The sequence below is a fragment of the Macrosteles quadrilineatus genome, unplaced genomic scaffold, assembly GCF_028750875.1.
Source record: "Macrosteles quadrilineatus isolate MER2022 unplaced genomic scaffold, UCM_ALF_1.0 Scaffold_6__1_contigs__length_79288215, whole genome shotgun sequence".
In the NCBI taxonomy this organism is placed as follows: domain Eukaryota; kingdom Metazoa; phylum Arthropoda; class Insecta; order Hemiptera; family Cicadellidae; genus Macrosteles; species Macrosteles quadrilineatus.
The window spans coordinates 28,141,912-28,158,757 of NW_026542599.1; the positions used below are offsets into that span (position 1 = coordinate 28,141,912).

General features: G+C 34.8%; 1 protein-coding gene across 1 annotated transcript in view; it reads right to left on the reverse strand.

Moving 5' to 3' along the window:
* Window positions 1-646: 646 nt before the first annotated feature.
* LOC128996297 (retinoblastoma-like protein 1) overlaps window positions 647-16,846 on the reverse strand; it is a 43,081-nt gene continuing 26,881 nt past the window's right edge. The window contains exons 14-21 of the mRNA XM_054421523.1: window positions 16,126-16,296; window positions 15,480-15,619; window positions 15,287-15,352; window positions 8,580-8,693; window positions 7,747-7,894; window positions 7,236-7,372; window positions 5,940-6,119; window positions 647-4,521 (exon numbers count right to left, since the gene is read on the reverse strand). Of these exons, the coding sequence (XP_054277498.1) occupies window positions 4,345-4,521; window positions 5,940-6,119; window positions 7,236-7,372; window positions 7,747-7,894; window positions 8,580-8,693; window positions 15,287-15,352; window positions 15,480-15,619; window positions 16,126-16,296 (1,133 nt within the window). The 3' untranslated portion in view covers window positions 647-4,344. The remainder of the gene's footprint in view (window positions 4,522-5,939; window positions 6,120-7,235; window positions 7,373-7,746; window positions 7,895-8,579; window positions 8,694-15,286; window positions 15,353-15,479; window positions 15,620-16,125; window positions 16,297-16,846) is intronic.

Genomic DNA, 16,846 nt, shown 5'->3' on the forward strand with positions numbered 1-16,846 from the left:
ACAACACACTTACCAGGAAACATATAGGCAAAGGCTCAATCGTACTTATTGATTATTTAAATGAATATCTCTTAATGTATTACAGTACCATCAGTACCATCATTTTATATAGTGTATATCATTTAAAATATATGCAAAAGTATAACTTATTGACCACATGGCACTAAGAAACAATTTTCCTTGTAAACAAATTAAATTAAATAAATAGCAGAACAGCATTTCTGACAACAGCTGGAGTTTCATAACAATGTTTGTGTCCCATGTTAATCTTATAGAGAAATACGAAACTTTAAAGGGCCCCAGGGCCTCACTCTCTAATTATTTCCCCATGAAAAAAGTTTCCTGCACAACTTCACGTTACGCTCTTTCCAATGACACCAAAAACGTGGCAATCGGTTCAGTAGTTTCGGAGTAGTAACTGTCACAAAAAATCTGCTTGCGTATTAAATAAGTATAGATTTGACTTTGTCTATTTCCATGTGCTTAACGACAATAAAATTCTTGATTCTTGAAAAAGACTCATTTGAAAATTTTCTTATTACCTACTCGTCTTAATATAAAAGCTCATAAAAGGAATCAAAAGATTTAACCTGAGTAATAACGATTAAAAATTTTATTACACAAGAGAACATTATGTTATAAATATTTACAAGTTGTCAAATCATATATCATATGCATAATTTAAAATATGATTCGCCATCTTAATAAAATAAAATAAAAACTGTAGAATTAAAATGAATGCAATTTAACATTTATAGCATAGGTAGACCTATAGAATCTCTATGTATAATAAATGGTATCAGCAATCTAACACATACTTTCTCACATTAGCTTGTCAACAACCTTTATCATGGGTCAGCCACTAATGGCCAGGAGGAAATTTGATACTCTGGCGGAAACTGATTTTCTTTTTTTATGAGAAAATAACATAAGTTGCAATAAATTTTGAACCATAACTTTTACAGCAATGGGAGTTGCACCATTTTGTTCATAATTTAAAGGACCATAACATATTAAATTTTTATCAAAATCGTTAGGTCAATTTTCAAAAAAATACAACTTTTCCCCCATTTTATGGGTTTTTGTGGGAAAATAATCATTAAAAATCAATATTAAAAAAAAGGAAAAACTTCTTGAAATCCCATGGATTAGTACCTACATACCAAATTTCATCAAAATCAAACTACCGTTAGTTGTGGTCTGTATCAGTACACATCCACACATACAGACATCACTTTGAAAACAATATTTTGGGTTCAGGGGGACCCAAAACGGAGATATCCATCCAAACTCGAAAATTTTGACAAAAACAATACTTTCTCCATCTAGGCTACGATGGTATAGGGGGAGAAAGTAAAAATTAATGTGTGTCCAGGGGGGCCTTTGTGTGTGCCATGAAATTTCAAGAAGTTGCTGTATGTGTTTGTGTGAAATACAAACTCCATAGGTTTCCATTTTATGTGGTTGTTAATTTCTATCATTAACCATATAGGAGGTAAATTTGTTACATTTTTTCTGAAATCAAAACATTTGATTTTTAAAGCTTTAATAACCACAGCTTCTGGTTTAATTTCAACTAGCAATGTGATTTACTATCCAATGCCGTCTGAATCCATAATTTATGTAAAACTGAACATAATTTATATCTATAATACCTGAAGCCGTTTTTTTTTAACACTACCTTACTTGTGAACCAATTTCAACGTTTAAGGTGTCATATGTTTTACAAAATATCATCTAATGAACAAAAATACTTCATAGAAATTAAATTTTCATTATACTGAAGTAAAATCAAAAGCAAATTAATGTAAACAGAAATGATCTAAAAGTTTAATTAGTCACTAGGGCGGAAAGTGACTCTTTTCGACCCAAGCTCTATGAAAATGACTACGAGGGAAGGTTGAAGTGACACTCTTTGCCCCTTGGAGATATTTTTATGAAACTTGGTATAATCTTTAAGTCTACAACTATAAACATTCTCCAAAAAAATCTTTGATCAGGTTCATCAAATTTCAAAACGGCGGCTATTAAAATTTTTTTAAAGTCAAATTCCATGAAAACCAGCAATTAAAACAAAACTTTGAAACACAATATATGTAGTCCTTTTTATTACAAATCGAACGACAATTTATTTGCGAAAATCGGATAATAAATTAAAAAGAAAGTTATGTTACTTTTATAATGTTTTTGTCACTAGTTTCTATGGAATTTAACTTTGTGATTTTAAAATGACTGCCATTTTGAAAATTACAATTAATAATAAAAGTTACACAACATTTTTATTTATTCTTAAATTTTCGCACATAAAGTGTCATTCAATTTGTTATAAAAAGGACTTTAAAATAATGTGTTGCAAAATGTTGTTTTAATAACTGGTTTTCATGGAATTCGACTTTAAACATTTTAAATGTCGGCAATTTTGTTTTTTTACCCACAGCATTCAAACACACCATTTTCAAGAGTGCCACCATCGAAATTGTATTTCTCAAAGGTCAAACAAAGAGATTAAGACTACTCCCACACCTGCCTCATCAAGAAGCACACGGGTGAACATTTGACAGTGGACTAATAACAGGAATGAGTTTTTATGAGGAGTTTAAGGGGGTAAAATTATTTTTTTGCGAATTTCCCATATAGGGAATAAGCTATTATCGTAGGTCTCATGATAAGACTTGGACCCGGGACCGATTTACTTTTTCATTTTGATGTCCCTAGAAGCCAAAAACACCATCCGTTCAAATTCATATATGTATATATATATGTGTGTGTGTGTGTGTGTGTGTCCGTTAGCACGATAACTCGAGCAAAAATGATCCGATTTCGATGAAATTTGGTACAATCGTGTAAACCTACGTATATTCTAACAAGTTCGCGAACCAGCATGATCGGTCCGACCCATGGGGTGTTCTTATAGAACCATTTGTTATGGCCCAAAAATGACTAATTAGAAAATTTGTAAAGAAAATAAATTTTACTTTAAGATGTACAACATATAAATATTTACAATATATAATATCTAAATTTTGTTGAAGACATAATGGGCGACTGGACCTGTAGGATTTAATTTACAGGTTTACCTCACTCACAATAATAGTATTTTTATAATACATCATTTATGTGCCTCACAAGGAAACCAAATTGGCCATGATCCTAACACAATTAATTAATTACTAGTTGAAAGATATTATGAACATAATTGAAATAATACAATATTGGTCTAAAGTGTAAAGCCTACAAAATATAATATGTGAACACCTTACACCAAGAATATTTCAATAGTATTTATAATTATTTAGAACAAAATAGAAATCACCTGCTAAATGACAAGGAAAATTATCTAATAAATATGTTTAACAAAGTAAACAACAACACAACAAAAACATTTCCAAGAATAAATAGAACACCTTATCAGATAAAGTGATTTTACAGTCTTCTAAATTATAAACGTAAAGTTAACGTAAGATATATGTAACGTAAAGTTATCTTTATTGCAGTAAACAATCCAGCACAAAATCGTGCTTTAAGATATAAATCGGGCTCACTGGTCATAAAGGCGGCTCCATACATGCACCAGTCGCCAAGCACGAAATATTTGTCATTCGGCGATCTAATTATCTTGCTATATACCGATTAACGAGTAGACGTCTACAAACATGTGTTGTTTTCCGATCAACACAATTTCTGGAATACACCTATCCACACTACTCGCGATTTGGCGAGTCGCTGCTCGGTGCTTAGCAAATGGCACATTTCTGGAGCCGCCTTAAAAATAATATTGGACCCACAAAAAACCTAAAACGAAGAACTTAAATTACATCTGTTCCAAGGTTAAAAGAACAAATGAACTTAGTTTGAGCTGTTGGCAGAGTGTGCCACTGTAAAATAACGTTCTTTCTTTTGTACATTGAATTTTTAGAGTTACAAAACTGAGAAGGCAACTTGTTTTAACCCATTGACTATCACTTTGTGAAAAAAAATATATTTGTTTAAAAATAACACACTCTACGAGAAACTCACTTAACTACCTTAAAAATTGTTTAGAAAACTGGCAACACCTTGTCTGTATAGATAAAATGTTTCCTTTTTTTCAAAGTCATGAGATCATTTTTTGCTACAATTAAATTCAAAGCGTAAAAGCAGCAGAAATACAACTTAGACACATTGCAATTTGGCTGGTGATAAGGAAGAGTTAACAGAATTTATTAGCGCTTGTTAAAAATAATCTGAACTCGATTAAATCAGTGATTTATACTTCCTTGCCACTCTTAACAAAAGTGCCTAAGTCGCTGATTGGACAGAATCTTAGAAAGTAACAAGTGTTTACTTCCTTGTGATGAATGCGATTCAAGCACTGTCTTGTCCCTTGGCCATTCTTCGGTCGACAAGCAGGTCTTGTAGCTTGTTGGTAAAAAGGTTTGGTTGTTTCACCGGTGCTGCAGCTTCGTCGTCTGTTGCGTCGTCTGTCAACAGTCGTTTGCCAACCCGCCGCACACCCAACATGCAGTTGATGGCTCGCAGATCCTGTTGGTAAAAAAAAATGTTTACCCAATCACATTCTTTTATTTATTTGTTAACGTAGTAAAAACTAATAAGGGCAAAAGGATTCAACGGGGGTTTCTTTTAACTCGTTAGTAGTATAGACTATTAAAAAGATGGTGAAGTAGACATCCCATCAATTGCTAGACAGGACCATAGGTAGCATCTATTTTTATCCAAGAAGAACATGGTTGAATGCACTGCTCAATGAGAGTGTTAGTGTTGTAGTCTAAAATTCTCAGGGCTGTGCGAATAGTTCGAAAAACGAATCGAATCCGAATCTTTTTAGAGATTCGATTTGGATTCGAGAACGAATCTACTGTTTCTAACTGGATTCAGATTCGGAATCGATATTCGAATTTACTGGTAAGAGATCCGGATTCGGATTCGATATTCGAATTTCTTGGAAATAGATCCGAGTTGGGATTCGATATTCAAATTTACTAGATTCTGATTGAATATAATTTTCAATATAATTTTTTAGACACTAAAAAACTACTTGTGCACTCCGATTTGCTGTAGTAATGCAGACATAGGCTTGTGTGGAGGATTAATTACCGAGGTGTATAATAGGCTGGGCCTATGTTTTAGACTACACAAATTGGTAGTCCATCACTTTTAGCGAGTAACTTAGGCCTAGGTGGTATGCCTAACTTATGCCCAATTTTTTAGTTTCAAAACTTCAAATAGGTAGGCTAAATTTTATAACTTTTTTATTTGGCCCATTTCAAGAATTTTTTTAGGCAATTCCCTAAGTTATTTCAGCCCCAGAAAATGTGGTCTAAAAATGTGAAAATTGGTACTGCTGACTTTCCTCGGATTTGGATTCGACTCTGAACAGGTTTAAATATTCGGATTCGATAACAGCTTTAAATTTCAGATTCGGATTCGATCCAGGTTCGATAATGGCTGTAAATTTGAGATTCGGATTCGACCCAGATTCGACTCGGGATTAATTAAAATATTCGGATTCGATCCGGATTCGATAAAATCTGTACAGATATGATTCGGATTCGGATTCGAACCAAAATTTCTGGATTCGCACAGCCCTGAAAATTCTACATTAAATCAGCAATTTATATCAGCACACTTGTCGGTGGGTTAATTAAACTAAATCCATTTTGATTAAAAAGCTGGCAACAACTGTAACCCACCATGGAATGTCTAGTTCTGGCAATAGCCAAAGATAGTAGTTTAAACTGTTTCCATCCATCTTGAAGTTTTGCGTATCTCTCTGTAAGCAATTTATTTTATGAGTTAACTATGCTGTAAAAAAATTCTCACAGTTAAGGTTTTTTAAATGCACCCACCAGTTTAATGGCAATTAGACCATATAACTTTGGAAGAGACAAGCTTAAGTAAACTGGCCCACAAATCTATTCCCTCCATTCACTAAGACTTACCTTGGCCGGGCTGCGGCTGAAGCAGTAGCTGAGTGGTCGTGTGGGAGAGGGAGGAAACACGTTGGGCTCAGACGAGATGAGAGGTCGGATAAACACTGCATGATTGTCAGACACCCTGCGTCTGGGAGACATCGGCACACCGCGCGACACTGGCAGCGGTGACAGCGTCAGGTTACCGTTCTACCACACAGATCGAATTATTAGTCAGAAATCTAAAATCCTTAGCCCTGTTTCATTACAATGAAAAAAAGGCTTTGTAGTCCTAATTATATTAGAAGGTATAAACAATTGTAGTGTCACAATATTATGATTTCAATTTAAATGGTTTAACTTGATTGCTCAAGACTTTATAGCTAACTTATTTTATTTTATTAGCGAATTTCCTATATAGGGAATATAAGCGAATTGAAAAATTCGGATCCGGATCTTCGGATCCGGATCCAGATACACACTGTCATAAGGGCGGGATAAAAAAAACATAATTAACAGAATGCCAATTTAAATCATACTTTTATTATTTTTTATCACGAAGCATCGGGTGAGATTGAAATACTAACGGGATATCAAAAGACCACTGAGTCATGGCCTTGCCATATAAGTTATTTGCATCAAAAGACAAACACTGAGACATGGCCTTGCCATATAAGTTATTTGCATCAAGAGGCAAACACTGAGACATGGCCTTGCCATACAAGTTGTTTGCATCAAGAGAAAAAACGGCCTTGTACATGGATACAGACAGCTTTGTGTTAGTAAAAAAATCGGGGTTGTACAGTGATAAAGACTGCTTTGTGTTAGTAAAAAAATCAGGGTTGTACAGTGATACAGACAGCTTTGTGTTTAGTAAACAAATCGGGGTTGTACAGTGATACAGACTGCTTTGTGTTGGTAAAAAAATCGGGGTTGTACAGTGATACAGGCAGCTTTGTGTTAGGAAAAAAATCGGGAAAAAATTTGAATAAATCGGATCCATCAAAACCGGATCAAGCCCAAGATCCGGAATTTTTTGGATCCGATCCGGTGCCGGTTCTAGCTCGGATCCGGCGGATCCGGTAGTCTGATATCCGGATCCGACCATCACTAGTAGAAATCCAGCCAGGTAAATGGAAATCTGCTTAGTGTGCAGGTTTGCTGCGAGGAGGGTATTTTTAATAATTCATTTTATGTTATTTTTGGTACATTTACTTGCATTTTTAGACTATGACCAGACTAAAATGTCGCCTTTGAAGTAAATAGAATTAAGTTACTTAGAGTTTCGTTCGTTACTTCTTAAATTTATCAATAGATTACACCAACCTGATTGTTCCCGTTGGTGAATTTCCTCACAAAGTTTTGCAGTTTCAGCACGTAAACTGAGTTGTAGAACTTTATGATGTCACATCTGTTTTCCGACTCATTTAACACTTCCACAGAAGCGCTTGCTGGCTCTTGTCCTTTGGCAAACACAAAAACGTGTTTACTTTTAACAAGAGCTATTTACAATGTACAAGACAATACTGGAAGACCACCATATTAAACTATGTATACATGACACTTGATAATCCAATTTGGTGCTTCAATGTTGCACTAAATGAGTCATTGGTCAAAGTTTGAACACTTCTGAAATTTGATTGGTGTTTTGTATTCAACAAACATGGGTTTAGTTAAATAATGAAAATAAATAAATAAAAATCAAAGTAGTCAAAAAGTACACAGGCATCATTATAAAAATTATTTAACCATCCCTCGCGCCAACTGTTGACCCAACTCAAAAATATTGAGAACCTGCAAACCCTTAGTAAGTCACTTATTTGCGGAGTTCACTCACCATTGTCAGAGCAGTTGTTGTTGTTGGTCCGTTGTCCAGTCCGTGGTCTGTTATACAACAGGACACTGCGGTAGACATGACTGCCAGCCTGGGGTTGTAGTCTGTAGCATTTCATGACCTCCGTAAATGGCTTGTCCAGCCCCTCAATCTGAACAATGTCACACATAGGAACAAATTGTTACTCAGTATGGTGGGTTTTCTTAGCCTTGCATTTTCACATCCACAAAGGACTCAGGACTGTGTGTGTGTGGTACGTGAGCAGTAAAAAAATAAACCATAATGATAAATAAATATTAGAAGTGACACAGTGAGGGAACTGCTGCAGTTTGTCACCAAATGAGCCACTTACTCACTCCAATCTAGGTTTTGGAGCCTACAATCATTGACTATTGGATACAGAAGTTGCTACAATTAAAATGAACATCTTCTAATTAAATTGTGATACTTAATCTAATTTTTTATTGATTATTTTGGATATTCTAATAATTATTTTTTACTGGTTTATTGTACTTAGAATAATCATTTTACTTCATTGTCCTAAGGTTTTAGTGTTTATTGTTCATATTATAAGTAGGAAGGGGTTTTAAGCATTTAATGTTTGGTACCCTGATGACATTGTATCTGTTGTCATAAGTTTGTGTATTAGGAATGTAATTTAAATGGTTTTAATAAATCTACCTATATACTACATTCTTGATGTTTCTATTTCTTCTATAATAGTGCAGTAAAGAGAGATCAAGATCACATGATAGGATTTTGTAATCAAAATATTTTTTATAAATCCAGAGATAACATCAATTTATGTTGAAAAAAATAGTATTTGATTTGATTACCTTGCATATGACGTAGACTGCACACATCAGTATCTGGTCTAGGTGTCGATCCAACATGAGGTCTGTGTGATCAATGATAGAGTGTTCAAAACACGTCCAAATCTTGCGTCGGACCTACAACCACACACATAGTAGATGTAAATAACTACATCCAGTAGTGATGGGCGGATCCAAGAAAATGTCGGTACCGGATCTTGAAAAATTCGGATCCGGATCCAGATACACACTGTCATAAGGTCGGGTAAAAAAAAAAACGTAACTAACAGAATGCCATATTTAAATCATACTGTTTAAAATTAAATAGGTAATGTTTAAAGGTTAATATATCTTATATAGAGAGTAATATCCAGTTGAGCCCATAATCCCTCTTTTTTTGGGGACACTAAAAATTTTCAAAATCATAAAATGCACTAAGTTTGCACGACCACCAAAAGGGTATCTGTGTATATTTTTTATAGTTCGATCTTGAGTATGCTATATCGTGGTTTTTGCATGCAGCATCCAATTTATTTATGCCTGAATCACCCAGGGCCGGTTCTAGGAATTTTTCAGAGTTAAGCGAACACCTGAATCAGCGCCACTTATAATTCCCCCTTACCACCTTTAAAATACTTGAAGTAATATTTGATAATTAGTATAGAATAAATTATTTCAAGATGGTGTTGTAAAAGAGTCTTGTATTGAGAACAATGTTTTTATAATCACAATAGTAAAAACATCAGGAATAATAAATATTTAAAATAACATATGATTGTTGAGGAATGCAAATAGAAAATATATAACAGATTCTTCCGCACTGAGGAAGTGTTCAAGGCGTGTATCGTGTCATTCGTGTCGGTCGTTTGATCTGTCTTGATGAATGTTGTCATGAAGGTGTTGGTCGATAATATACAGATGTACTTGTGTCTGGTTGATGACTGGTTGATGCATGACTGGTGGATGAATGACAGGTAGACGAATAACTGTTAGTGTTTTCACTAAATTCTTTCTTTTTGGTGGAAGACTTTTTCCAGCTAGCTTTTTCTGACACATGTATCTTCTGTGGATGATTTCGATCCTTTTCTGATTTCTTCTTACTTAGGTTGATTTGCAAGTGTCGTATCCATGTTCGACCCAAAAGAGGACTGTATCCGTCAGGAACAACAAATAACTGTTCGGCGGTTGATGTCCCATTGCTTTTGACTCTTACTGAAGCAATGCCCAGCGGAGATAGTAGCTCCCCTGTGTAAGAGCGAAATTTGACAGATGTTGGTGTTATAGTGTCCATTGAAATGTTTAAACGCTTTAAGTCTCCTCTAGGAAGTAGAGTGTGGGCGCAACCTGAATCAACTTCGAACTTTTGGGGCCGGTTATTAATAAGAACTGTCGTTATAAACTTATCAGTGTCTGGAAGGTGTATGTCATGAATGTTTCCAATTTGACCTACGCCATAAATATCATCAACGTCTGACTCCACGGACTGGTTATCATTATCTTGATTTAATTGTTTGATTGATTTTGAACCACTTTGTTTAGACAGTAGGGACTTGATACATACCTTCGAAATGTGGCCCTTTTTGTTACAGGCATTACAGCGGACTCGAGATCTGTGCAGTCTGCATTGATGTGACGTGTGATTGTTCTTGCCACACCGAAGACAAACGCCATTCAAGCCAAGAGCAATTAAATCAACATGTTCTTTGCGCCGATAATGTCCTTGTAGTGTAGCAGAAGAAATTGAGCTGTTGCGACTGCTGTCGGAAGAACGCCTGCTGCTCTCGCCTGACGAACGATGGTTGAATCTAGCTGACGATCGGTGCCTTTTCGAATGTCCTGCCAACTTGTTGACATTTACGTTGCTGTAAGACGGTTGTGACTGCTGCGAAAACTCGTCTATGGCATTGGAATTCAGCTTTGAAGCTTCAATCGCTAAAGCTCGTGTTACAGCAGAGTCAAAAGTTAGATCCTTCTGTTGAAGAAGGTTCTCCCTTATGGAAGAATCCCTAATTCCTCGTATGAATTGTGCCCTGAGGAATAGGTCAGAAACAGACGCGTTACAAGTAGAACAGGCCACATTACAAGTCGAAATTTGCTTTTTGAGGCACATGACATAACTGGAAATTGACTCCTCAGACTTTTGTACCCGAGAAAAGAATTTGTGTTGTTCGACAATTTCGTTTTGAGCAGGAAAGTGATTTGTCATTAGGGCAGTAAGCTCTTCGTACTTCAGCTCATTTACCTTCTTTGGCAACGATAAGGTAGACAACAAGTCGTAGCCAGAAGAGCCTAGACTGTTAATAAATATCTGGGCACAGAGATCTTTGTCTGAGAATACGTTTTTCAACTTTAAGTAGTTTTCGAATCTCTCTTTGTATTGAGAAAACGTTTCTTGTGTACAGTCAAACTGGTCAAAATTTGAAATCAGTGTTAAATTCTTTGATGGTTGTGAATCAAACATACCTTGAATAGCTTTTGTAAGTGTTTGTAGAAATAATTGAAACTGTTCCTGGTCCATCTTGCCGTTTTCCTCGTCGCCACTTTAAAATACTTGAAGTAATATTTGATAACTAGGGTTGCTTTCAGAGAGGTGAAAGCCAGTTGAGCGGAACAAACGTGATTTGATATTTGTATAAGTAACTAAATGTAAAAAGGTCAATAGATTTATTTACTAATGCTGGTTTTAAAGATTAAAATTATAATAACTCAAATTTACCTCTTCGAGAAGTGCATTATGGTAGTTTTGACCAGGAAAATATTACAGTAGTTGGAATCTGATATTAACATCCAAAAAGTAAAGTATAAAAATGAGAAAGGTAATTTAACATTCAAATGCAACTGTAGCCTACAACAAAAAAACATTGGGCTACATTTTTCACCCTTACAATCGGTTAAAGTATTTAAGTATAAAAAAAACAGTAACTATAAAAAAACGAGTACTGTATTAAAGTATAACAACAGGAGGGGAAATTTGACATTTAAATTCAACCGTGCAACATAAAATGACTGAAATGTAGGCCTAAACATAAGTAATAAGTAAACATCGCATTCAGCTGATTTAAGTGAAAACAGAATAATATAATAAGTAGGGAAGACATGCCTAAAATATACAATGTAGATAATATAATTAGAAATTAGTAGCCTACTTCTGGACAGGCCTAGACAATTATCCATAGGTACCGTGGTTAAAAGTGTACTTCTATAAGCCCAGGTTTACTTATCAAAGGTTGTAACTGGACGTATGTATAGTCCGTGGCTTGGCAATCAAATAACAGTATTTATATAGGATGGGCTACTGTTATCAACATTTGAAATAACTGAATTGTTACCAAATTACTGTTTCACAAAATGCAGATTCCATTTTCAGCCGAGCCATTAAAATGAGGATTTGCCGAACAATTATTAATATTACAGAATAGTATATAATGATATACAACTTTTCACATTCCATAATTATATGTTAGTTTTGCTATGGTCAAAGGTACAAATCCAAATGTTCTCTTTTCTTTTGGTCAGTATGTAATAATTTGCTAGAATCATTGACTTTATAAAGTCAAAGCTAGAATACTGTAGATGGTTTGTTAAGTTAAGACCATATGCAAGCATTTTTGAAATCGTTTCCCCGTTTAACCTTAACCAACTATTCCATTCCAAAAGTTAAAAAATTATATGGTGCAACACAAATAAACAACCCGATCGCCTACCTATAACCTACACTATACCTTCCTAATCTAACCTTACTTCAAAACACTTAATGTAGTCACGAATACTCATAAACCCCGACCTACCTCCCCACATGCCTAAATCAGTGTTCAATCTGCGTTTTATCAATAAGTGTAATAACTTACTGTACCGTCGATGTAATTAAACATAATATAACCTATGAGGTATTATCGGATTAAATACCGATTTCGATGCGGTTCGATATATCGCTTATTAAATCCTGATTTCTAACATTGGCTGTTTCTAATCAGCTGGCAACACAAATAGGTTCCCAAGAAAGTAGTCACCGGTCCGTATCCCTCCGCTCCTTGTTTATGCTCCGCGCATTGAGAAAGTAGTTCAGTATATTTTCTCGATTTTCAGTGAATTCCTTGCCTTAAAAAAATGTTTTAATGGCATTTTCTTGTTTATTAAAATCATAGGAATGGTTTAAAATCGTTTAAAAGAAAAGTATAGAAAGTTCAGAAATACCTTATGATTCTCTTGTTTACATTTTTCTTGTAAACAAAAAAACTGTCATGGCTACTTTAGTCCCATAAGCCCAATGTTAAAAATTTTAAATTTTAAGTTCGTTTTAAATTGCATTAGCATTATCTAATTGAAATTTGTTTGTTTACAAACCATCTCATTATTAGTCTAAGTAGTCTTGTTAAGTTTGGCTGAAATGTGTTCAGCCGTTATTGAGTGATGGTGTTATATTGTTTGCATTGAAGTTGATCCCAAAGAGCTTCGCTCGCTTCGCTCGCTCCGCTCAATTAGTATAGAATAAATTATTTCAAGATGGTGTTGTAAAAGAGTCTTGTATTGAGAACAATGTTTTTATAATCACAATAGTAAAAACATCAGGAATAATAAATATTTAAAATAACATATGATTGTTGAGGAATGCAAATAGAAAATATATAACACCACCCCACCCACTCCCCCACAATCCAGGAACATTAATTAATTATATTTGTGAATTTTTTCCCAACGATTTTGGGAAGAACTTTTTTATAAGTTTAGGTTAGAAGAATACTTGCAATAAAAGACTGTTTATTATTCCCAGAAATTTAACATTTTTACACTTTTACTCATCATATAAACTTTAGCAAAACCAAGGCCACACTAAATAATTTATAAATAAAAAGCTTTTTTAAAACAAAACGTTTTTAAACACACTAAAAAGTAGAAAATAATTTATAAATATGTTGAGAGTATAAATACTTGTAAGATTTAAAACAAAAAACGTGGGGTGCATGCAATTGATAATTTACAATTACCTTCACCTATTGAACTAATGTATTATTATCAATTAATTGCATGCACCCAACGTTTTTCGTTTTAAATCTTACAAGTATTTATACTCTCAACATATTTATAAATTATTTTCTACTTTTTAGTGCATTTAAAAACGTTTTGTTTTAAAAAAGCTTTTTATTTATAAATTATTTTCAACTTTTTAGTCTTTAATGAGTAAATATGTTAAATATATTTTATATGGCCTGTTAATATATAACCATTAACCAAAACCTGATTATTATCTCTAATCAGATGTTTTATCTTGACTTTAAAATGCTTGTTTTATATTTTTAGAATATATCCGGAGCAGAACTTGTACCTCTTAACCTCTGCTCTTCGAACTGTCAAATTTAAGTATTTACAGCTGACTTAAATTAATTGATATGTTTACATTCTTTCAAAATGTAAACATGGAAAATGTGGAAGCCCATGGGGCGTATCCCAAGGGAAATATGAAAATGAAATGATATAATATTGCATTGTCATCCATTTGTGAGCTATGTTTCAAGTTTCAAGTCTCTAGCTCATCGGGAACTTAGTATAAAATCGATTGCAAAATTTGTACCGGACAAGAAAGCGAGCTAATAAAAACGTTTTAAAAAATAGTCGTAATGCTCGTCAAGCATGACGTCACTATAGAAGACAACAATGGCGCAATATTTGCCGTTTGTGATCAGCTGCTTGTTTTAATCTTTCCTTGGAAAATAAATAAATAAATACCTACGTCATTGCCGTCGTCTATCGTGACGTCATGCTTGACGAGCATTGATTGCTTGGCCTAAGTTAACAATTTATTTATAAGTGTGAAAACAATTTTTACAGGATATCTTGGATACGATATAAGTTTTTATAAAGCCTATTACAATGAAAAACAGGTGTAGGTAGATGACAAGAGAGGAATTTTTAATTGAACACATTAAACATGTAGAAAACATGAAAAACCAAATTCATTACCTTGACAAAAAGAATACAAAATTTTCAATTTGAACAGTTTAAAAGCTCTTAGCAGTTAAACATTAATTTTCCTAGCTTTGATCTTGGCAAATTCACAAACACTGAGACATGGCCTTGCCATATAAGTTATTTGCATCAAGTGGCAAACACTGAGACATGGCCTTGCCATATAAGTTATTTGCATCAAAAGACAAACCCTGAGTCATGGCCTTGCCTTATGAGTTATTTGTATCAAGAGACAAACACTAAGACATGACCTTGCCATATAAGTCATTTGCATCAAGTGCCAAACACTGACACATGGCCTTGCCATATGAGTTATTTGTACCAAGAGACAAACACTGAAACATGGCCTTGCCATACAAGTTATTTGCATCAAGAGGCAAACACTGAGTCATGGCCTTGCCGTATAAGTTATTTGCATCACGAGACAAAAACTCGGGGAAAAAACGGTCTTGTACATGGATACAGACAGCTTTGTGTTATAGTAAAAAAATCGGGGAAAAATCGGGGTTGTACTGTGATACAGACAGCTTTGTGTTAGTAAACAATACAGATAGCTTTGTGTTAGGGGAAAAATTGGGAAAAAAATTGAAAATATCGGATCCATCTAAACCGGATCCAGCCCAAGATCCGGAATTTTTGGATCCGATCGGGTGCAGGTTCTAGCTCGGATCCGGTAGTCCGATAACCGTATCCGACCATCACTAACACCCAGCTCAAAACCAATTTGCAATCAAATGTGAAAGCTAGTTTAGAATGAAATGTGTTACCTCAGTCTCTTTGAGATCCAGATGACTGCATAACTCTTGCATTCTCACTGCCGCTAAGTGATAGAACTGAAACAAAAATATGCTTTTAAGCATAATGTGGGTAAGGATTAAAAATGTAGTATAAGATGTATAAGCCAGTTAAAAGTGTCTCATAAAATTAATCTCAAATTTAAATCTACCAACCAAATCTTACCTTCCTAAAAAATAGCCCTAGAGAACCAGTGCGACGGGGTCGGTTAGGTTTTGTTTGCCGTTCCTTGAGCATAGCTGGGTTGATGATGACACTACTTCCTGTCTGTGGCTTTTTAGTCTCCGCCTCTTCCCCTGCGGCCACTAAAATAGAAAACAATGTTAGACAAGTTTTTAGCAGTTCATCAAAAAGTTGATAACAATTAATATAATTTTGTGCATAGTTTTTTTCCCAACCATTTTTCTAGTATACAGACAAGTTTTTTTTCAGAACAACTTCAAACTTCAGTTTTTGATGGAGACATTTAATTTTGTTCTCGCTGAAGTGGCATTTGGAGAGGGTGTCTGTGTGGATGTCTGTGTGTACATTTAGGAGCTTCACAACTCGTTTATCATGAGTACGTACCGGAGGGACAAAACATTACTAAAGAGTACAACTTAGTTAGAAGTTCTACGCCACATGCGCGATGCAGTGCGTCACTATTTAGTTTATCTCTAAAACCAGCCAACAACAGCTTGTCCGTGTGACTTCACATCACCACACAGATCAGTACCAGTAGTCTATAGTGACATGTTTAAGGTAGGACTATAGAAAGTAGATGACAACTTTCCTAAATGATTACACAAATATGCAAACGCCAGACATTCACCTGGAGGTTTAGGAGCCGCTGCTAGGATTGACTGTCCCGGCATGACTGTACAAACTCCTCTAGAGTTGTCTATGAACAGTTTCTTCTTGGCGATGGCGGAGGTGGCAGTGACGGGGGAGTGGAACCTCTCTGAGGCGGAGGGTGCTGGGGACTGGGGCACACCTGGAACTGCTGAAACATTTCATAAACATTCCAATATTTGATTCCAACATTTTAAAAGTTCTCAATGTCTTTTGTAAATAGGACTCTTGTTCTGTAAGCTTGAATTGTTAACTTTTGGAACTGAAGTAGACATCCCATTTGGATCAGCTGTAGCCAATTTTTATTATGCATTATCTATATATCTTCTATATATTAATAGGCAAGCATGTTTCTTTAAAACCTTATTCCTCAGCTTGTGTGCATCGCAAGGAAAATCTACGCATACTGTTAGAAATACATTTGCCTGTAGATATGCAGAATCCCTTTATAAAGCAAAATAGGCTAAAAAATAAGCACAAAAAATGAATTTAAAATTTTAAAAACTAACATGGGCCTTATGGGTTGTCATGCTGGTGACGAAATAACAATAAAATATAAACAGAAAACCAAAACAAATTCCAACCACATGTTTTATTTACAGCATGGGGTGAAAATAGAGAAGTTAACACAATACTTTTTGGTCGAGTTTTTGACCACGAGGCACCACTAGTATGTATTACAAGCAACTATACCCGTGATT